Here is a 22,310-nt window from a genome sequence, read left to right on the forward strand (position 1 = left end):
GTCACTAGGAATACACCTCTGGATACTTTGGAGAACTATTATTTTCAATTTTTTAATTAAAATTTTTTAATTAAAAATTTTTTTAATTTTTTCAAAAATTAATTCAATTTTGAATTATTTTACTTCCAATACAGTGTGGACAGCTGTGTTTGTAAAGTACAGGAGTAAATACAGTGGTTACTATCACCTTGTCCTGACTGTAACGCTCTTAGGTGATTATGTCCTGATAATGATATGATCAAGGGCCTTTCTTTAGTCTAAAATTCGTATTTGTCCACTCATTTCAAGAATATCTAAACTCTTAAGTTAATTTTATAATTGAGGTCCCATTTACCAGAAAACTGAGAACTTTGGGGGAGGTAGAAGTTTTAGTGTTAATGTTTTTCTCTTACTCTTTGTTGGTAGATTGGCGTTTTTTGCCTTTTTTCATCTGTGCATTGCATACAATTACTTTGTCTTTCTCTGAAACCATTCGATTTTTAAATACTTTGTCCTCAGATGATGCGCTCATTTGGGTATTAAATTAATATTGTATTAAAATAATACGCATGCGGTTGGAAGAATGAGTGTCAGTCTTCAAGGCTGTATCACCTCAGTCTTTCCTTGTTAGCAGAGTTTTATTCCTGTATTTGAGTTTTTTACGTATGGTGAATAAATGCTTTCACTGTGGCAGTTGGCCAAGCACTTGCTGATTTGAATATAATATTCTTTTAGCCCACTGCGCCTAAGTTTCCAGAAGACTTCGATGATGGAGAGCATGCAAAGCAGGTAATTTTCTCTTTAATTACTGTGTCTTCAGTCTTGCATTTTAATTACTATTTTTATTCTTTTTCAATTAGCAATCTTCTGCCACTCATTCTCTTGTGTCCTGGGAACAACGTGGGGGAAAAAAAATCAAAAGATGAAGCACTTAAAATGTTATTAGACTTGAAATGCACCATAAAAATGCCAAGGGCTGGCATGGAAAATTAACAAACTACAGGGATCTTTTGTGTGATTCATTGTGCTTTTGAAGTGCTATTTGGACCCTTGGCTTAGCTGTTGAAAAAAAAAAAAAAAGAATGCTTTTACAGCTCATTGTTTTAGATGAAGCTTGAGACTTTAAGAAAAAAAAATAATTTAAAGCTATAATTTTGAGGTTTTTTTCGAGTTTGAAGTAGCTCAGATTGTGGGGGAAGGATTGCATTTTCTAGACAATCTGATGTTACCGTATTTTAAAGAGCAAAATAATTTCTTTTGTATACCATAAATATCTGAGTGTGTATATGTGTATGTAACTCGTGTCATAGGCTAATATTACCATGCAGCTGATATGAATGAACAATTATTAGTGAATTTGTGTATTGTGCTTTTGATGGACCTTTCTTCTTAGTGCCAGTGTTTATCTTGGTGAAACCTTCAGTGGTTAATACTCTTATCATATAAAAGTTTATTCCTTAAACTGACTTTTATTGATGATCATAATCAAGGCAAAATCCCTCATTTAAATTGTTACTGCTGAGAATAGAAGCATAAATACAACACTTTATTGATTTGCTATTTCTTACTGATTGGTTATGTATCTGGATATACATGCCACTTAACTTTTCTGGACTTTAATTTTCCTCATCGGTAAAATAAAGGGATTAAGTACCCTTTATATTAGCACTAACATTCTGTGGTTTGGCAGTGTTTAACATGACAGTTATTTATGGCTATAGGGACCCATTCTGTCTCATCTACTTAATTAGTGATGATCATTAGAAATACATTGAGTCACGTTTCTATTTCTTTTCCTAGTTGTTATTGTTTCTGGGGGTCGTGAGTAAATAAATGTTCATTTCATAGCCTTTCTCTGTAACAAGGTCAGCCTTATTCGGTTTTTCTACTTGTTGACAGCTGTGGTGGTGAAGGAACTTCATTAAACTACAAACATGAGGTCAATTATCCATGCCATTTTTCACACTGAGGACTCTTCACCTGTCCTCAGATATATATTAGATACTCTTGGGCATTTGAGTCTGAGCTGTACAAAAGTGGCACTAAAACACCATCACCACCACCACATTTACTACCACCTCCCATGTCACAGCTGTTGCTTTTTATTTGAAAGGAGGCAACAGAGAAGATGCTTATAAACTGACTATAAGATCATTTTTGCCATGCACAGAAATTTAACAGTATAACAGGGTCTATTATGCTGAATCGGGTATTACTGTTTTTACCACTTGAATTTAACATAGCTTTCATAAATATTGTATCATGTCAGTTCCTTTCTTTATAATATAAAACTCCTATATCACAAGAAAAGTAATTACCTGTGTTTTTACTTCAGCCTAAGACAGTAGTAAGGGAGAGTGGTGATGGGGGGGGGAGTATTTTTTAAAGATGTATAATTAGAAAATGCTTAATAAAGTTCCTCCAAAGACTCTGCTTTTCTGATCTCAAATACTCCTCTAACTCCTCATAAATCCTTATTATAAATAAGAGGATTAAGAATCATTAAGGAACCTCTCAAAGGTTTAGATTGCATTCAAAAGTCCGTGCTTAATGAGGTACTGTGAAAGTATAACATGAGTAATGTAAATCAAGAGAATTCAAGGGAATGGTATCAATACAAATAACATTAATGGAAAAGAAATTAAAACAAGATGTTTTACATGTTTAAGGATTCCAGCAGCTATTATGCATTATAATTTATACCAAAATTAGGCATGTAAAGCTATTTGTTTTATGTTCTTACGTCTTTTTATACCATACTTTGTTTAGAAGGCCTAAGTTCTGTTTCTACATAGTTGTTGAGGATTTTTTTGGTTGCTTGTGACAATAAAATGTAAAAGGGGCCTCCGCCTTTTAAGAAGTATTCATATTACATTGCTGTACAACTCTGTGACCCCAGTAAAAGTACAGAGAAAAAATGGCCTATTCAGAGATTTCAGACATGCCAGTTAAATGCAAGAAGTGGGGTCTTGTCTTTGGCGTGAGCTGCCACGACTTCTCTGGAGCCTCCCGAGCGCATGTGCTGCATCCCGTCAGTGCTGTGCCTGGTTTCCTTATAGAAATCTGTCATCTCCTGGCTCTTGAACCACGATCCCGCGAAACGGCCCACAGCCACGGAACTGCTCAAGAGCGAGCTGCTTCCCCCGCCGCAGATGGAGGAGTCAGAGCTTCACGAAGTGCTGCACCACACCCTGGCCAACGTGGATGGGAAGGCCTACCGCACCATGATGGCCCAGATCTTCTCCCAGCGCGTCTCCCCTGCCATCGATTACACCTACGACAGCGACATACTGAAGGTGGGCTTGCGCCGTGCCACATGAAGGGAGCTTAACCTGAGCCACAGAAGGATCGAGTCAGTGCCTTATTTTTCACGGGTTTTTTTTTAAATGCCTCCAACATAAGTTCCTATGCGAGGTCTGGGAGACCCCTAAAAGTACACGCAAAACGTGTGCATCTGCATTCTGGGAAGAAGAGTCACACTTTTAATCACTTGAAGGAATTCTTGACCTAGAGACTGATCTCCTGGCCCCTGCTGCCCGGAGCCAAAAATGTCCAGCCAGCTGAGATCCAGACAAAGTAGTAGCGTAGTTCCCAGCACTGGTCACACATCCAGATCACCTGGGCAGCGCTCGGACAAAGCAGATGCCCGGGTACCCCAGCATGTCATGTGGCTCGTATCTCCAGCTGTGAGGCTCTGCAGAATCTCTTTAAAAGCCCCCAGGTGGTTTCTGAAGTGTAGCCTCGTTGCCAGTGTGGGGGCCTTTAACATTTTATTTCTTTAAAAAAAAAAATCTGAACCAATATAGCAAAATGTTAAAATTTGATAAATTTGGGTGGGTAGGGGAGAGATAATTTGTTATATTCCCTGTATGTTTCTGTATGTTTAAAATAAGATACAATTTTAAAAGATACAGTATGGAGAGGAAGTAGTAAAATTTATGGAAGATCAGTATAGATTTTAGGGACCAGAGTTTTTTGCTGGCCGGCAACATTAGAAAGATATTTACAGGATTATAGGTAATTTTTTTATACTGTCCTTTTGCTTATATGCTGTCTCTACATTTTCTATGGTTGAAATGGTACAACTCTTATAATAAGAAAACAAATGAAAAAGAAAGCTCTTGGCAAAATACATAAATGCCACGAAGCTTTCAATAGGCCTACAGTGAATCACCTCCCTATGTGGGATGGGGCCTTGATGCCCTTGGGTGTTTGTTCCACAGTATCCCTGAGAGTCAGGGAGGATGTGTTATTTGATTAGCTCTCTGAAAGGTATAGATGATCAATGTGGGTAAGGGCTTGGACTTTGATGCCAGGCGGCCTTCCCATTGCTTGAAAGATTAGGTCTTACGTTCTGAAGCAGAATGTTTTGCAAGACATGTGGCCTCTTCCCTGAGTATGTTCAAAGAGGGACTGACTTGTTGAAATCTCCTTTATGATCCTGGGAATAAGCAGTGTAGTACCTACTGCAAGCCACAGATTAATATTCTGAGGGACCACTTCAGTTGGGCTTTGATGATGACATTTTAATTGGTCCTGTTTTAGGGCAACTTTTCCATCAGTACAGCCAAGATACAGCAGCATGTGTGTGAAACCATCATCCGCATCTTTAAAAGACATGGTAATGCCCTTTTTAAAAATCATATTCTTTCTCATAAGATTTGTTTTGTCATCATTAGAAAATACCGTTAGTGGATTTGGCTATGCCATATTTTCCTTTTAAATTCAGTTACCGGCAGTTGACAGCGTGTGAAATTTAAGCTTATTTTTACAGCTCAGCTTGTAGAAGAGAAACTGATTTAAATATTATAACCTTGCTACTAAAATACAGTTGGTTTGTAGAGTCAGAAATACGACCAGATTGACAAACTTAACTCTAGGCAAGCTCTCCACTTGTAAATTTAGAGAGTTGAAGAAAAACTGGTGATTTTAACAGTCCCAGTAGCAGATTACTTACCTATCAGATTTGTGTTCATTTTAGGTTGCCTCCTAAGAAGAGTAAGAACCTGATGGTTTGTCGTTTTTTCTGATTTGGTGTAGGCGCCATCCAGTTGTGTACCCCACTACTGCTTCCCCGAAACAGGCAAATATACGAGCACAATGAAGCCGCCGTATTCATGGACCACAGCGGGATGCTGGTGATGCTTCCATTTGACCTGCGGGTGAGGCTGGGAACCCTCTGATCACGGTCTGGGTGCTGTGTCTGGTCACAGGGATGGCATCTCTGTTCAAGCATTGCCCCTACTGGTCAAGTTTTCTGCCAGGCTTATATTCTAAATGTCACCTTTAAGAAATGTATTCTTAAGGGACTTGTCAGGGTGAGAGCATTATTGGAGTTTAGTAAATGTTTGGCCCTGAAGGCATCCACCTTGCTAATAGTCCAAGTGTTCATGGCTCGAGGAGCCAAAGGAATCCGGAGTTGCAGGTGCCATACGTGCACCTCAGCGTCATCTGCCAGGTGACCCAGCAGGTTAACCTGGCCAACTCAGACAGGTAAATGTAGTTTGTTTTTTTAAACTTCTGGCCAGATCTTCAGGAACATCTTCACATGCTAATGTCTAGAACAATTAAATTCTTGTAACAGCAAGTGTCTCTGCTAATTGGCATGTTGTGTTTTACCCGTGAGTGGTTTCTTCTGACCCCTGGGGCTCCCATCGACAGCAGCAGTCTTGCCAATCATGCAGTCACGTGATGCTGGCCACTAACAAGCCCTTCTGTGGCGCTGGACCATAGGCCAGGGAAAACATGCGATGCATATGTCAGACAAGGGCTTAAGACCCCTCAAGTGCAGAAAACACTTATAAGTTAGGATATCAGCAGAGGATATACCAGGCAGTTCTCAGAAGAGAAAATGCATATGGCTGATAGGCTTCTGAAAAGATGCTCCATCTCCCTAATAAAAAAATGCAAAGCTATCTCAACTTCACCCATCAGGCTAGCAAAAGATATTTAAATTAATAATCATGCAGAGATGATAAGAGTATAGGAAATAAGTACTTTCAAATGTTGCTGATAGAAATATGAATTGCTAATCCTTTAGAAAAGTAATCTGAAAGTTTATAATAAAATTTTTTTAATTTGATGCACATACTATATCCTTTGAACTAGCTAGCAATCCCACTTTGAGGAATTTATTCAAAGAAATAAAAACACATTAGTGTATGAATGTTAAAAGAATATTCATTGCCATATTATTATTGTGGTAGTCAAAAACTGAAAGCCACATGTTTATCAATAAGAAAATGGTTGAATAATTTGTCATCAATATTATGAAATATTAAGGAGCTATTTTAAAATTTACATATTTTTAATAAATATGTATATTTATATATGTACAAAATGAAAATATATACAGTTGGCCTTCCATGTCCTTGATTTTCACATCCATGGATCCGGCCAACTGCAGATGGAAAATATTCAAGGAAAAAAAATTCCACGAAGCTTCAAAAAATTAATTGCTATACACTGAGGACTACATTGAATCCACATGAATGAAGCAATGTGTAGACATGATATTAGGTATTAAGAGTAATCTAGAGATGATCAGGAGGGGTACTGGTCCGTGGCCTGCAGCGGGAGGTGAGTGGCAGCAAAGAGAGAGAGAGGCGCTTCTCTGTATTTACACCTACTCCCAATCGCTCGCATCACTGCCTGAGCTCTGTTTCCTGTCAGATCAGTCACTGTCTCCCATCACCCCCAGATGGAACCGTCTAGTTGCAGGAAAACAAGCTCAGGGTTCCCACTGATTCTGCATTATGGACAGTTGTATAATTAGTGAAGTATCTCAAGAATGGAAAAACCAGCACCATATGTACTCACCAGCAAATTGGAATTAGTGGATCAACACCTAAGTGGACATATAGGAGTAACATTTATCGGGTGTCAGGAGAGGGGAGGAGGGGATGGGTACATACAACCAAATGAGTAAGATGTGCAACATTTGGGGGATGGACACGCTTGAAGCTCTTACTCAAGGGGGGAGGGGGGCATGGGCAATATATGTAACCTTAACACTTGTACCCCCATAATACGCTAAAAAAATAAATAAATAAATAAATAATAAAGTATATGGGAGGGTATACATAGGTCATATGCCAATAGTGTGTCATTTTATATCAGAGACTTGAGCATCCACTATTTTGATATCCTTGGGAGGTCCTGGAACCTAACCCCATGGATACTGAGGGTGACTGTGTATATTTAGATATGTCCATACCTATGTTTGATATGTAGGAATGTCCGTGGTATATCATTAGCTTTTAAAAAAAGATAAATTTCAAAGGAACTCTAATAATCCCATTTTTGTTACAGAGAAAGAGAAAAGTTTTAAAAAAAACTGTATCTGTACTAAGGTACACTGTGTTTACATACACTTGGTATGTGTGCAGGTATAAACATGCTCTCACATGTGTGTGATGACCATGCACACCAGCTTGTTTGTATCACCAGACACCACGGTGTCAAAGAATACACTCATTTTGGCCTTATTTTTCTAGAAGAGTGAATGGGATCGAGGCATTTTCTTTCTTTTTTTTTAATATATATTTTTATTTTATTTATCAGTGAACTGTTTGACATTTTCTTTTTTTATATCTATGTCATATGGGTTATTGCAAGAACAGATTTTGTGTTTGTGGTCTAAGTGGAAATTCCTTCCACATTCCTGGCTTTTCTTTTAAGTAAGCAGAGTGATTTGGGATTATTTTGATGTAGAGGTAAATAAATAGCAAGTCAGTCATTTGGGGAGTTAAAGAAAAAGTAGAAGTACAAACATTTACACAGCTATGCTTAAAACTGGCTGCTTATTCTCTAAATATTAGGAGAGGAAAGTACATATTTTTAGACATTGGCTCCCTTTCCACAAGCTGATGTTTAAAAAAAAAAATGATTGCTCATTGGGAATTTGACCCATGATACCATGTCTGATCTCTTGGAGCAGCCTGTAATGGTATTATTAGTTTTGATTATTATTTGAGATTGGTTATTAATAATTTCTCCTAAAAAATTGATAGGAAAATCAGGAAATTCACCATAAGAGATAATACCCATCATGATTACATTACCATAAATGACATTTTTAACAAAAATTCACAAGTAACCTAATAATTTGTACCAATTTTAATTTTACATAATAAACATATGGCAGAGTATATTTAACTAAAAGTGAATTTTTCTCAAACTTAAAAAACCTGAGAGGAGTGATGGTATGTCTAGCATTGGAGCCTACTGCTGACTGAAGCACTCAGGAACAATCAAGGAGTGTGCATGGTGAGCCATGCACACTCTTTGCAAATATACTAAAAACCACTGAACTGTACACTTTAAAAGGGTCAACTTTGTGATCGTGAGTTATATTTCAGTAAAGGCGTCCTTAAAAAACAAAAGGAGTCTGATAGTTGGTACCTCTTGACATTGACCTTTAAAACTTTATTTTTCAGGTCCCTTTTGCAAGATATGTGGCAAGAAATAATATATTGAATTTAAAACGGTAAGAAACAATAGCGTGTTCCATTTGACAGACATGGGAATGACACCAAGGAAGACTGTTTTATCTTCTGGGATCTTTTCACAGGAAAGAATTCTGGATTCAGAGTATTGAGCTTAAGGATATGGTCAAAAAAACCCAGCCACAGTACCCTTTTCTATGAGGTAACTAGGACTGTTAGAAGGAACATAGCAGACAAGTACCATGATGTTCCTGCAGTCTATTCTGTGCCTCCTAAATGTCCCCAAGCAACACAACTCATTATTTTCACAAATGGTTGCTTGATAAAAACATCTGGCTGTTGCTGATCACAGATGGCCCCTTTTAAAATTTAATTGGAGTGACACATGGCCAGTGGTCTCTGTGTGAAAACTGCCTACACAGGTAACTGCACAAAAGCTGCTTATGGAGAAGTGGAGTAAACCCAGCAGGAATGCAGAGTGCTGAGGACCCTCAGGCACTTAGCATTGGAAAAAAGATTTTCTGTACATTCAAATGCCACAGGGGTCCAACACCGAGCTCTTGGCGAATTGGAGCAGTAGTGCTGTCAATGGGGCACCCTGCTTTCAAGCTCCTTTCTTCAAACACAGTTAAAGCTCCTCCCGTGCTTTTATCCTAGCTACAAGTGAACGATTAATAGTCGTAGTCTTAAGGTGTGCGTATCCCTCTGTAGAAAGCAATCATGTAAGGTAAAATTATTTTTTTGTATAATTTCGTCACTATTTCACACATTAAAAACCAATTAAGCCCCACAGTTTAATAGTGGCGAAACTGGAGCCTAGATGGAATTGGAACCTAGATGACAAGGCAAGACTGTTCCCAAGGCAAATCTATCTTTGCCCTCTTGATCGTACCACTGATTTTTTTTTTCCTATTTGTTTTGTTCAACAATTTCTCATACATATTTGTTTCCAGTAAGCAGTGACCTTAGATGTCTGGGTTTCTCTCTCCAGATATTGCATAGAACGTGTGTTCAGACCTCGCAAGTTAGATCGATTTCATCCCAAAGAACTTCTGGAATGTGCATTTGATATTGTCACTTCTACCACCAACAGCTCTCTGCCCACTGCTGAAATCATCTACACTATCTATGAAATCATCCAAGAGTTTCCAGCACTTCAGGTATCTTGTCCACATTTTAGCATTCTGAGACTGCCCCCACTGGAGCCCCTCACCAGGTGTGGTGGGGAAGCCCCAGCGACAAACCTGCTCCTCGGTTTGTGCTGGCGATGAAGCGTCTTTACTAGCATAAGTGGCAAGAGTTTGATGTTGCTTTCAAGGTTGATCTCAGGCTCTTCTACCTTGACAAGAACTGGTTTTGTTTGGGGGGATTGTGGTTTATCTCTGCCCATTCTTCAAAATGCAAGAAATCAGACTAAAATCGCTAGGATGCTTTTAGCATGTTCATACCCTTCAGTGGCTCCCTACATCCGATCTCTTAGCTCCCCACCTTCCCTTCTGTGTTTGCACATTGCCCCCAGTGGGGACTGCCGCCAGCTCTCCTCAGCCCTCCTGTCCCACACACGTGTCCTGTTGTTCTGCCACCCTCAGTCAAGTGATCCCTTGTCTAGAGAGTCTTGTCTCTGACAAGCCATAGTTTGGGCCCCTCCTCCCCAGGAAGCCTGACTGCTGCCTGGTTGATTGGTCGGCCACCTTTTCTTCTCAACTCTCACAGCTTGATATGAGACAGCCACAAACTACCTTGAGTTGGCGTTAGTTGTTTTCTCCAAGCAGAGGGTGTGTGCTTTCAGAACAGGGGCCATGGGTCCACTTTTCTGTGTACCCCAGTGCACCCAGCTCAGCATACAGCTCACCGCTCTGTGAATGCCCATTAATTTGCTCGTGTGGATGAAAGTAATAGTACACAGGCCTGTGCTTATAAGTCAATTACTATTGAACCAGATCTTTCCCTCTTTGAAATCTGTGTGAATGCACTGAGGCTCTTAAACAAAACTAAAGACCAGTCAGAGTATTTTTGATGCACATCATACAGTATTAAATTAGATTATACTCTCTGATTACAATAATATAAAAAGAATGAATGAATATGAAACAGTAAGCTAGGAGGCCATATGCTAAAATTGAATCCTTTTTCTTCCATTGTGTTAGGATGATAGAGTGATGGTTAGATTCCAGACTTGGTCATGTATCTATAATTACTTTTATAATGAAAATAATAATTTTTCTCTGTGTCTCAGGAAAGAAATTACAGTATTTACTTGAACCATACCATGTTATTGAAAGCAATCCTCTTACACTGTGGGATCCCAGAAGATAAACTCAGTCAAGTCTATGTTATTCTGTATGATGCTGTGGTAAGCATTTAATTAACTTTGTTTCGATGTTGAAAAATGATAATATTTCTGGATTATTTTCTTATTGATGCAGCCATAAAACTAAATTGGGAGTTTTATCTCCTTCCCTTGAAGGTGAAAGAACGAATTGGCTTTAATTATATCAACAGTTAACAAGTATTGGGTTGAGCTTTTATTCTACACTTAGCCCTATACTTCTAGTAACCTCCAGAGTGTTTTTATAAGGGTAATTTTTAATTTGAAAGATAGTAAAGTCCTTCAGTAACCTACATCTTAAGGCAAGAAATCACTACGTAATTGGTCCTAATATTTGCCAATAATGATCGAAAAACAGTTAACCTTTATCTGGCACCTCCCAGCATACCAGGCATCATTCCAGGCCCTTCTCATTGATGAACTCACTTCCTCCTCACACCAGCGCTGTTTTTATCCTGACTTTCCAGAGGCCGAGAAAAGGGGTCAGTGTGGAGAATAAAAGCTCAGCCCCTGCTGCTTCCAACTGCCTGTGCTCACCAGTCCCGTCACTGACAGACAGATTTGCTGGTTGAATTGGGGGAGAGTGGCCTGGACCTCTAGTGGCGCCTCATTTGCCACCTCTTTCCTGTGGGGCTGGGGCTACAGCACCTCCAGTTACCCGTCCCTAATTTAGCCACATTTTAGTGTTTGTTACTTTATAGTATGTGTGCAGATAAGAGCCTGGAGGGGAAATACTGAAAAAATAAATTAGCTTTCTATTATGCTGCTGGCGTGAGGTGAATGTTTATCTTTTTTAATATCTTTTCATGTTACATTTTGTTTTCATTATAAATAAGAGGCATCCAGGAGATTCAGTAACTAACAGTGCCAGACAGCCTGTGATTAAGACAGAGTGAATAGTGGAAGTCCATAATGACTTACTGTTTTTTGTTTGTTTGTTTGTTTGAGACAGAGTCTCACTCTGTTGCCCAGGCTAAAGTGCTGTGGCGTCAGCCTAGCTCACAGCAACCTCAAACTCCTGGGTATAAGAGATCCTCCTGCCTCTCAGCCTCCTGAGTAGCTGGGACTACAGGCATGTGCCACCATGCCCAGCTAATTTTTTCTATATATTTTTAGTTGTACAGCTAATTTCTTTCTATTCTTAGGAGAGACAGGGTCTCACTCTTGCTCAGGCTGGTCTTGAACTCCTGAGCTCAAACGATCCTCCCGCCTCGGCCTCCCAGAGTGCTAGGATTACAGGCGTGAGCCACCACACCTGGGTGACTTACTGTTTTTTATACACCAAAAGACTTAACTAACATTTCCTTCGCTTGGCAGGCACGCATCAAGACCCCAAACTTTACAGTGTATTTTCTAGTGGTTCTTTCCTCCCCGTAAAGTGCTGCCGCTGTTTGGCAGCGACAGATACATTATGATGTCAGTCGGACACTGACAGAAACCCCAGGGATGGTGCAGAGGGGCTTCCACTCGCACTGTTCATGTCCACGGCCACAGCCCCTCCCCAGCGTGGGAGGAAATGCTGAAGGCCGAGCTTTGTTAGGGGAACACGGATCAAAATGACTCCCTCCCCGTGCAGACGAATACCCTGTTTAAGCCTGTTCAGATCTGGGTCACCTCACCATTCAGCAAGTACATTTTTCCTCATTTTAATTCTTTTATGTCAGGGTTTTTCAAATTTTAAAATAAGTTAGTTATGGTTTTGTGTGAATTTGGGGAAAAAAGTTTTTTTAATCACAGAATTACATCCATCTTTCACAATTAGGAGCAGTTTGACCAAAATGAAGGCCATTATTGTCAGAATTAGCCTGGAAATTGTATCTCGTTCAGGGGCAAATTTGGTGACTCTCGTTGTTACATTTTTTCTTCTGCATTAGACAGAGAAACTGACGAGGAGAGAAGTGGAAGCTAAATTTTGTAATCTGTCTTTGTCTTCTAATAGTGTAAGTACCTTCTAATGGTATTATTACAGCTTTCGGTGTAATTTTGTGATCCCAGAAAATGTCACCAAATTCCTGTTGCAGTAAGGTAGCAGCACTCCCTGCTGCCTTGCAGACGCAGTTTTTCCCTTGAGTGTGAGGTACCATGGCAACGTCTGGGATTAGGAGAAGAGAGAAACTAATGCTGTGATCAAAGAATGCCTCTCCATGCCTCTTCTTGATGAGCAGTAATCATCCTGTTCTTTCTTGATCAGCAGATAGTTTTCTTTTACACCCCTTATAGAGCTGTGCTTGGTAGAGCCTCCCGCTGAGCAGATCTAGTACTAGTTGTGCCCTTCTGAAATAGATTATGTGGGACTTGAAGGAGGCACAGAGCTCTGCAGATTCATCTGGGTATCCCTCCCCTACCCCAGGTCTCCTAACTCCTCAGAGTTGGATTGAAGCCCTTGCTTTTCTGGTACATTTCTTACTGCTAAACTCATACATTTGATCCCATTAGCAGTAAGGACAAGCTCATGGGATAAACAGGTTGGTTGTATTCTCGCTGCAGGCATCAGATTGACCCCAGATCTTTGGCACAGTAACCCACGCTTAATTGAGTAGCTGAACAACAGAAGACAGGGATTTTGTACATTTTCCTGAATATTTTTATAAGAAGAGATTTTTTTTTTCAACTTCCCCACAACCCTTCTAGCCCCTCGTCTGACACTCAATACATGATCCTGTAGTGATCAGCAGAATTCACATATGGGCTGGATTAAAACACGACTGTACGCAGGCCAGGCAGTCACTCGATCTTTTGGACACCTACAGTGTGGCAGGCACGGAGCCAGGGGTATAAAGAGGAGTCAGTTGGGGAGTCCACAGACTGCCTTCGACTTCGTAATTCTTATTGGCCTTAGAAAAGCCACAAGGGAATATGTGCAGCAGATAATCTGCCCTCAGCTCTTTCAGACAACTTTCACAGGGTACATGGAAACCACAGTTTAAAGACATTACCCATTTGCAGGTAAGGAAGGTAAACCAGATACATAGCACTAAGAGTTGTGAAAATTACGCCAGGTTAAATCTTAAATATTTAACATTAGAGGAGATATTAATAATATGTAAAGTGACCCAATAGCATACTATTCAAATATGAAGAACAATATTTGCATACACTCTGAACATGTACACAGCACACACCTATGTGCAGAAATAGTCCCAAGTTTAAATAGCACAGAGAATCAACACAAGAAAATGGTTGGTGATGCCATACACAAAGTTTCAAGCCCAAAAGGTTCTTTCAACTCATGTCACGTTTCAGAAAGTCTTACAAATATCACACACTTGCACAGGATAGCTGCATTGGTTGCAAAAATGTTAGCTTTTTCTTTTTGCTAAATCTCTACCCACTAGTTATTTGACAATGCTATGCATTAGTTAGAAGTTGTGCATTGAATTAGTTTAAAAATGGAAAAATAGTATCTAGTAAAGGCCTTTGATACTTTAATTATTTTAAAATGGAATTCTAAGGATATTGGAAAGGACGGTAGAAATATTATAATAGAGTTTCAAATATTCAAATAGAGTTTCAAATAGAGAAGAGCTTAGTCTTCTCATTTTATAGATGAGGCACCTGAAGCCCAAAGAAATGTTGTGATTTGTCCAAAGTCACATAGAGTTAGTTGATGATAGGGTGCAGGCAAAAATCTGGAGATGTTGACTCCACTGATCCTGATAGTTTATTAATGGGGTGATTTAGTGTTAAAATTTATCAAGGAAAATTTATTTTTTATTTTGCTAAGAACAAAAATATTTTAAAGACAATGATTTTAAATTTAAAATTTTGATCTTTAGTAAACAGATTATAGGAGATTTTAACACTTTTTAGATTTTTTAAAAATGTAAGTAATTTATGATTCACTATCACATTGAGCTATGTCAAGCTGAGTCTTCATTTGGCCCTTAGTTTTCATGTGTCAATTTGTAGATGAACCAGGTTCTACTTGCCTACAGTCTTAAAATAGTTATAAGTTTGTCTCTTGATAATTTCTACTTTAGCTCCTGGGAGTTTCCTTTCTGCCTTTGTGATTATGGTCATTTGCTCTTACTCCCGCTATGTGCCAGGGACTGTGGCTGACCCACAGGTAGATCATCTGCAGCCGCTGCCCCCTTCTGGGGCAGACAGTGCTACCTACAGCTGGTGAGAGCCAGGGTCTGCATCCAGGTGAGAAGCAGGGAAGGAAGGGTCAGGAGGCTGCCTGCAGGAGACAGCAGCTCAGGGCTACGGATAGGAGTTATTCAAGCAAAGGGAGGGGAGAGAGTCTCTGGTTAATTCTGTGAGCATTAGAACAGTCAGACTGTGCCCTCCTGTTCCCCAATTTGTGTGCCTGCTGTTATGGGAATTCATGGGAATGAGGTAGGTAATGAGGAACAGTACTGTCCTTAGAATATGTCCTAGAGGCTCTGTTGAGTACCAGGGACTGCTCTGCCGTGGTCAGCATAAACTGAGTAAATGTTTGTGAATATGTGCCTAAAACACTGCGGCAGCATGCTTTTTAGAGTTGTTGGAAAAGGAACATTCTTAATCAGGATTGTAGCAAAGGCTATGGATTTTTTTTTACCATAACATCCTTTCCCCACCCCCGGAGGGGAAGCTGTGTCCCTCTGTATGTAGGAAACGCAACACAAAGGGGGTCTTCCCCTGCCGTGGATTGGCAACTGACTGGCCTCTCTTTGCTTTCCAGCTGTGTCGACTCTACAAGTTTATTGAGCAGAAGGGAGATTTGCAAGATCTAATGCCAACAATAAATTCATTAATAAAACAGAAAACAGGTGTTGCACAGTTGGTGAAGTATGGCTTAAAAGATCTAGAGGAGGTTGTTGGACTATTGAAGAAACTTGGCATCAAGTCACAGGTTTGGCAACTGTTTGATACTGGCAGTACAGATCTGTGGCATGAATAAATAGTGCAGAGGGGAATGGGTTTCATTTCATTAATGCTAGTCAGTGTTTTATTTTTCCAGAAAAACTACTCTCTTCGTTTTGGAGCATTTGATATCCAATAATAGTTTTGGCTTAGATCAAGATTTCTTTGCAGGCATCACTATTCCTAATGCTCATTGTGTTAGCCTCAGAGGTGGTTATTCTTGAAAAGAACAGGGTTTCTCTAGCTTGGCAGGCTGCAGTTAAACAGACTCCGTGCCAGATTTCACTGAGTATTTTGTTTATGCTAGATTGTTCCGATGCTGTTGATGGGAAACAGCATTTTCAGTGTTACATTCCACATTCTCAATTTCAAGCCCTTGACCAGGTCTGTGTGGCATTTCACTTTTCAGGTCTTGATCAATCTGGGCTTGGTCTACAAGGTGCAGCAACACAACGGGACCATCTTCCAGTTTGTGGCGTTCATCAGACGGAGGCAGAGGGCCGTCCCTGAAATCCTGGCCGCTGGTGGCAGATATGACCTGCTGGTGAGGGCTTAATTACCCTTTAGTTATTTGTTCCGGCTTAATTTTATTTCTTCTGCAATGTGTTGTTTTGAAATTTTTCAAACCAACACAAAAAATTCAACCAGTAATATGATCAAATACCTCTGTATTTTTCTTCTAGGAATAGAAATGTAATGTGAGCAATGTTTGTGATTTTTTAAAAAATAATTATAGGTTTACAGAAAGTTGTAAAGATGGTACAGAGAGGTTTCATGTGCCCTTTACTCAGTTGCCTCGAGTGGTTATAGCTTGCAGTAACTATAGGAAAATATCAACACCAGGAAATTGACATTGGTACAACGTATGTGTATAATTCTGGGCCGTTTTATCCATGTGGATTCCCATAACACTACCACAATCAAGATACAGAGCTATTCCATCACCACAAATATCTATTATATCAACATTTTACCACTTTATTTTCTCAGTTATCCCCATTTATGTCTCTTTACTCTATGCCCCATTTATAATGTAATTGTCTGAAATATTTCCTCTACATATAGTGAGATCCACATCAAACAATGTTAAACTTTTTGCTCTGTCAAACATAATTTAGAAAACCAAAGAAGAGAAGGAAGTCTATTGTATTTACCCAAAATTTCTGGTTTCTGATGAGAAATCCACTGTTATTTGAATTCCTTTTCCACCATAGCAAAAATATTTCTCACTTGATACTTTTAAGATTTTTTCTTTGTCTTTAGTTTCAAATTAAATTATGATATGTCTTGATATGAATTTCTTTGGGTTTATCTTGTTTGGGATTTGCTTATTAGCTTCTTAAATCTATAGGTTTATGTCTTTTGCCACTTTGGGAAATTTTTCAGGCATTTATTTGAATACTTTTTTCATTCTCACCTTATTTTTCCTCTCTTTTTTTTTTCTATATATTTTTAGTTGGCCAATTAATTTGTTTCTATTTTTAGTAGAGACAGGGTCTCACTCTTGGTCAAGCTGGTCTCGAACTCCTGACCTCAAACCATCCTCCTGCCTGGGCCTCTCAGAGTGCTAGGATTACAGGCGTGAGCCACCACGCCGGCCTTTCCTCTCTTTCTATGACCACAGTGACACAAATGTCCTGAGATTCTGGGACATTTGCTTTTTTTCTTTAAGAGGCAGGGTCTTGCTTTCATGTTACCCAGGCTGGTCTCAAACTCCTGGGCTCAAGCGATCCTCCAGCTGTGGCCTCCTGAGTAACTGGGATCATAGGTAAGAGCCACCGTGCCCAGCTTCATTTTCCTTTGTAGTCTATTTTCTGTTATTCAGATTGAGTACTTTCTGTTGTTTTATCTTCAATTTCACTAATTCTTTCCTCTGTCATCTCCATTCTGCTATGGAGCCCATCCAGGGAATTGTTTTTATCTTCTACTTGTTTGCTTTCCATTTTTTATGTTTCAGTCCTGTTCATAATGCTTGTTGAGGCGTTTTTATGGTGGTTGCTTTAAAAGCCTTGTCAGATACTTCTGACATCTGTTGATAGTCTTCCTCGTGTAGTTTGAGATCTCCTCAGCTCTTGGTATGATGCATGATTTTTGGTTATATCCTGGACGTTGTGGGTGTTAGGTTACAAGACTCTGGAGCTCATCTGGATCTGTTTTAGCAGGCCACCTTAATACCTCACCCGCGTGGGCAGGGCGTGCTGCCGTCAGGTGGGGGTGAAGATCCAGCTTTCTCACAGGGCCTCCTTCAACACCCCAGAGTGGGGGGGTGTCTTGTTACTGCTTTCCACATGCCTCCACTGATACTGTGAGGGGGAGGCAGGTGGCAGGAGGCCTTGTTTCTGCTGGCTGGTGGTGAAAATTCCAGCTTCCCCACTCAGTCTCCTCTGGCCCCCCTCCATTGGAGAGGAATGCTTTGTTACTGCTTGGACGAGGGTAGAAGTCCAGGACCCTGGGGGTTCTGGCCTCCACTGACACTGTTGAGGGTGGGGCGTTGGCTGTTGGCATTAGGGCATCACCCCCAGGCGGTTGTGAAAGTCCTGGCTCCCCACTTGCTCTTCTCTTGAGACCACCCTAGCAGACTAGGTGGGGGGCTCATTAACCTCTGGGTAGGGGGTAAATGTCTGGGCTCCCCACTCAGCCTTTGCGGATGGAGTTCGAGAGAGGGCTATGCGTTTTTCTGTGACATTTGACTGGAGCAGGGCACTTACTGTCTAAAAGATTTCTGTCTTGCTGGGTCGCCCCTCTCTTGGTCCTTTGGCCGGAGAGAGAGCAGGTTTTTCTTGAGGCTTTTGTGTCTGTTCCTCTTGGCCTTTCTGGGTTGCAAGTTTCTCCAGCACCCAAAGAGCAAACCCAGGGAACTCGCACATGTTCCTCAGATCCTGTGGTGCCCAGCCAGCCTACCTTCAGAGTCTTCTTATGTTTGTTTTATATATAATGTCCAGGATTCTTAGCTATACTTATCAGGAGAAACAGGGAGAAGTGCACCTACTCCATCTTGATCCAGAACCTACATATGTAATTTAAGTTGTCTAGTAACATTAAGTGAGTAAAAAAAGACAGGTGGGATTAATTTTAATAATGTATTTTATTTAACCTAGTATATCCAGAATACCATTTCAACATGTGCTCAAACTTCTAAAAATTATTGATGAGCTATTTTACATTCTTTTTTTCACTATAAGCGTTTGTAACCAATGAGTATGTTACATGTACGGCACATGTCAATCCAGATTAGCCATATTTTAAATACTCGATAGTCACATGTGGCTTGTAGCTACCATAATAAACAGTGTAGACCTAGAAGAAACATTTGTTATTATTTTCTCAATTTTCATGTGTGCTTCTCTCTCTTATTACACATGCATACACACACACACACACACTTCTTTTTGTTGAACCCTTCGATAAAAAATTGCTGACAGAGTGCTCGCTCTATAATCATACTTTCCCCATAATTGCAGTTTCTTTCTGGTTTATAACCAGACCTGTTTGTGTCTCCCCACAGATCCCCCAGTTTAGAGGACCACAGGCCCTGGGGCCAGTGCCCACTGCCATCGGGGTCAGCATAGCTATAGACAAGATAACCGCTGCTGTGCTCAGCATGGAAGAACCTGTAAGTTCTGGCTTTGCTTTCCAGTGTGCTTTCAGATGTCTTTCATTTCTAAAAGTATTGTTTGCCTTGTGCAGTCATTTACATGAAAGCCCAGATGTGGCAGCCGTAGACTGAGGATTTTGGAAATGATCTTTAACATGGTCTGTTAAGCCTAAGACTTGGTGTCAGTCCCTGCATTTCAGTCCTTAGCCTCTGTTCTTTAGGTGGGTGACCTTAGACAATTTATTCATCCTTTCCTAAGCTTACTCTCCTAAGCTCACTTTCCTCATCTGTAATGTACCATACAAATGTGAGATGTTATGATTGTTAACAGACTCTTACTAAAGCCCCTTGTTGAGAAATCCTGCTGTGGTCTACAAAGCTAGAAATGGCTTTTTCTCCTTTGTGTTTCAGGTAAGAATAGTTTTCCTACAGGAAAAGAATATCTTTCTGATAGCTCAGGGTAGTTGAAATAATTTCTATATTAAAAGACTGATATAAAATTTTTTGACTGTGTCAATTTTTTATGATTTTTTTTTTTTTTTTGAGACAGAGTCTTGCTTTGTTGCCCAGGCTAGAGTGAGTGCCGTGGCGTCAGCCTAGCTCACAGCAACCTCAAACTCCTGGGCTCAAGTGATCCTCCTGCCTCAGCCTCCCGAGTAGCTGGGACTACAGACATGCGCCACCATGCCCAGCTAATTTTTTCTATATATATTAGTTGGCCAATTAATGTCTTTCTATTTTTAGTAGAGATGGGGTCTCGCTCTTGCTCAGGCTGGTTTCAAACTCCTGACCTCGAGCAATCCACCCGCCTCAGCCTCCCAGAGTGCTAGGATTACAGGCGTGAGCTATGATGTCATTTTGAAGCAAAACCTTCTGCACACTGTGTTGCTGCATGAGAATTCGAGAACACCTGTCTCCCATGGGTGTCACCTCTTCTCTAGGTGCTGGTCCCATGTCCATACCTGCAGCCTTGCTCCTCTAAGTGTAACCACTGTTTCTGATCCAGGTTACAATAAGCTCTTGTGACCTCCTGGTTGTAAGTGTTGGCCAGATGTCCATGTCCAGGGCCATCAACATAACCCAGAAACTCTGGACAGCAGGAATCACAGCAGAAATCATGTACGACTGGTCACAGGTAATGGCACAGAAAGCACCTATAAGTGAAGGGCAGATAGATATGGCTTCATGGCAACTGTCCTCTGCACCTATAGACTCTGTGAAACTCTGTTTATCTCTGTGGTTAGAGTTGTTTCCTGCATTAGTTTCTGATTGCTGTAGTAACAGATTACTATAATTACTACAAATTATGACAACACATATTTATTATCTTACATAATAAGTCAGAAGTCCAAAAGCAGCTTCATTGGGTAAAAATCAAGATGCCAGCAGGGCTGGTTCCTTCTGGATGTTCCAGGGGAGAATCTGTTCCCTTGCCTTTTCAGCTCCTAGAGGCCCCCTGCATTCCTTGGCTGATGGCCCCTTCCTCCATTATCAAACTCAGTAGCGTAGCATCTTCCTCCTTCTCTGACCTGGTTCTGTTCTTACGTCTTCTCTCTCTCTGATCTGTCTGGCTGCCTCTGACATGGACTTTGTGTTTACACTGGGCCCACCCGGATAATCCAGGTGATCGCTTGCAAGTTCCAGGAGGTTAGGATGTGGCCATCTTTGCAGGGCTTTCCTGCAGCCTTCCACACTTGAAGGCATTCTGTGGGTAGTGTGTTTGTGGCTCTGTGTCCTCAGGTCTCCCACAACATGTAGGCCTGACACCTGACCTGGGTGTGAGGTGAGGAAAGAGGGACCCCTGGCCTCCTGCCTGACCTTTAGAACAGGGGGTGCTGTGCTGTCACAAGCAGACCACAGAAGGGGCGCACTCCCAAGAGGACATCCAGGCTGTACTCATATTGATCCACACAAAGGTGCCCCAGAGCATGGCGATGACCAGGGACACAGCCCCACCCCTCTCCCTCCTGCTCTGTTCACATCACCTGCCAGGAGGCTTCTGAAGCTGCTGCTGTCAGTTTTCAAAATTAATATCAGAAGTGTACTGGACAACAATTTTTTTAATTCTTTTTTTTGAAATAATTTTATACTTACAGAAAAGTTATAAAAAACAGTTCATGTATAACCTTCATTTTCTCCCAAATTTAACATCTTACATAGCCATGTACAGTCATCTAACCCTTAAAATTAACATTGCACCAGTACTCATAACTAACTAATCTATAGATCTTATTTAAATTTTGCCTATTTTCCCACTAATGTCCTTTTTTCTCGTCTTGGATCCACTTCAGGGACCCAAATTTGAGCAACAATTTTTAATCATTTGACAGAGCAGTATTCTCTTCCACTTACTGACTTGTTTCATAAATTGTTAGAGAAGTGTCCTGTCCTGCAGTAGAACACAAGCCCAGTGACCAGGGACTTTGGTCCTGCACAGCGGCATCCTGCAGGCTTCTCTGCCCTGATGCTGGTTTCATTCTGCTTCCGCTCTGCTCTTCACCTTCCACTATTTCTTTTATTCCCTTTGCTCTCCTCAGTGGTTTTCTACTGTGTGAGTGTGGCGGGGAGGTGGTGTAGTTTTTGCCATTTTCCATTAAGACGTGAAGTTTTTGCAAACCTCTTAGTATTGCCTGATTGTTCATGGCCCCTTAGAACAATCATAAAAACAAGGAAGGCAAAAAGGCCATGTTCCTTCTTTGAATTCTGAGCTAGTCTTGCTTAGTATTTATATCCCCTGAAGTGAGCATTCACTGAAGTTAGCAATTCACTGAGAATACAATTGAAAACAGTATTTTCATTCTCAGCTACATGAAGCTGTTCTGGGTGCTCTGTGTTTACTTACGCAATGTGTTTATCCGTTTCAGTCCCAAGAGGAATTGCAGGAGTACTGCAGACATCGTGAAATCACCTATGTGGCCCTAGTCTCGGATAAAGAGGGGAGCCACGTCAAGGTAAAGACCGTAGCGCTCTCACGAGTCAAGGGTCGGACTTCCCAAACTCCGTATCCCCTGGAGCACCCACCTCCTCATGGAGGCCTGGCCTTGCGTGCGGGTGGAGTTCCATCACTTCAGCTCTGCCTTGGAATTGCCGGGCTGCTTACTGGAGAAAGTAT

General features: G+C 40.7%; 1 protein-coding gene across 2 annotated transcripts in view; it reads left to right on the forward strand.

The window, feature by feature from the left end:
* Nucleotides 1-22,310, forward strand: part of EIF2AK4 (eukaryotic translation initiation factor 2 alpha kinase 4) — a 96,701-nt gene that overhangs the window by 61,716 nt on the left and 12,675 nt on the right. For both annotated transcript variants that reach the window (XM_012766389.2, XM_076004239.1), the window contains 13 exons: nt 715-768; nt 3,039-3,275; nt 4,525-4,600; nt 5,020-5,141; nt 8,418-8,467; nt 9,418-9,586; nt 10,663-10,779; nt 12,630-12,695; nt 15,422-15,592; nt 16,013-16,147; nt 19,109-19,216; nt 20,205-20,333; nt 22,063-22,149. In XM_012766389.2, coding sequence (XP_012621843.2) covers nt 715-768; nt 3,039-3,275; nt 4,525-4,600; nt 5,020-5,141; nt 8,418-8,467; nt 9,418-9,586; nt 10,663-10,779; nt 12,630-12,695; nt 15,422-15,592; nt 16,013-16,147; nt 19,109-19,216; nt 20,205-20,333; nt 22,063-22,149 — 1,521 coding nt within the window. The remainder of the gene's footprint in view (nt 1-714; nt 769-3,038; nt 3,276-4,524; nt 4,601-5,019; nt 5,142-8,417; nt 8,468-9,417; nt 9,587-10,662; nt 10,780-12,629; nt 12,696-15,421; nt 15,593-16,012; nt 16,148-19,108; nt 19,217-20,204; nt 20,334-22,062; nt 22,150-22,310) is intronic.

Source organism: Microcebus murinus, chromosome 6, assembly GCF_040939455.1.
Source record: "Microcebus murinus isolate Inina chromosome 6, M.murinus_Inina_mat1.0, whole genome shotgun sequence".
Taxonomy (NCBI): Eukaryota; Metazoa; Chordata; class Mammalia; order Primates; family Cheirogaleidae; genus Microcebus; species Microcebus murinus.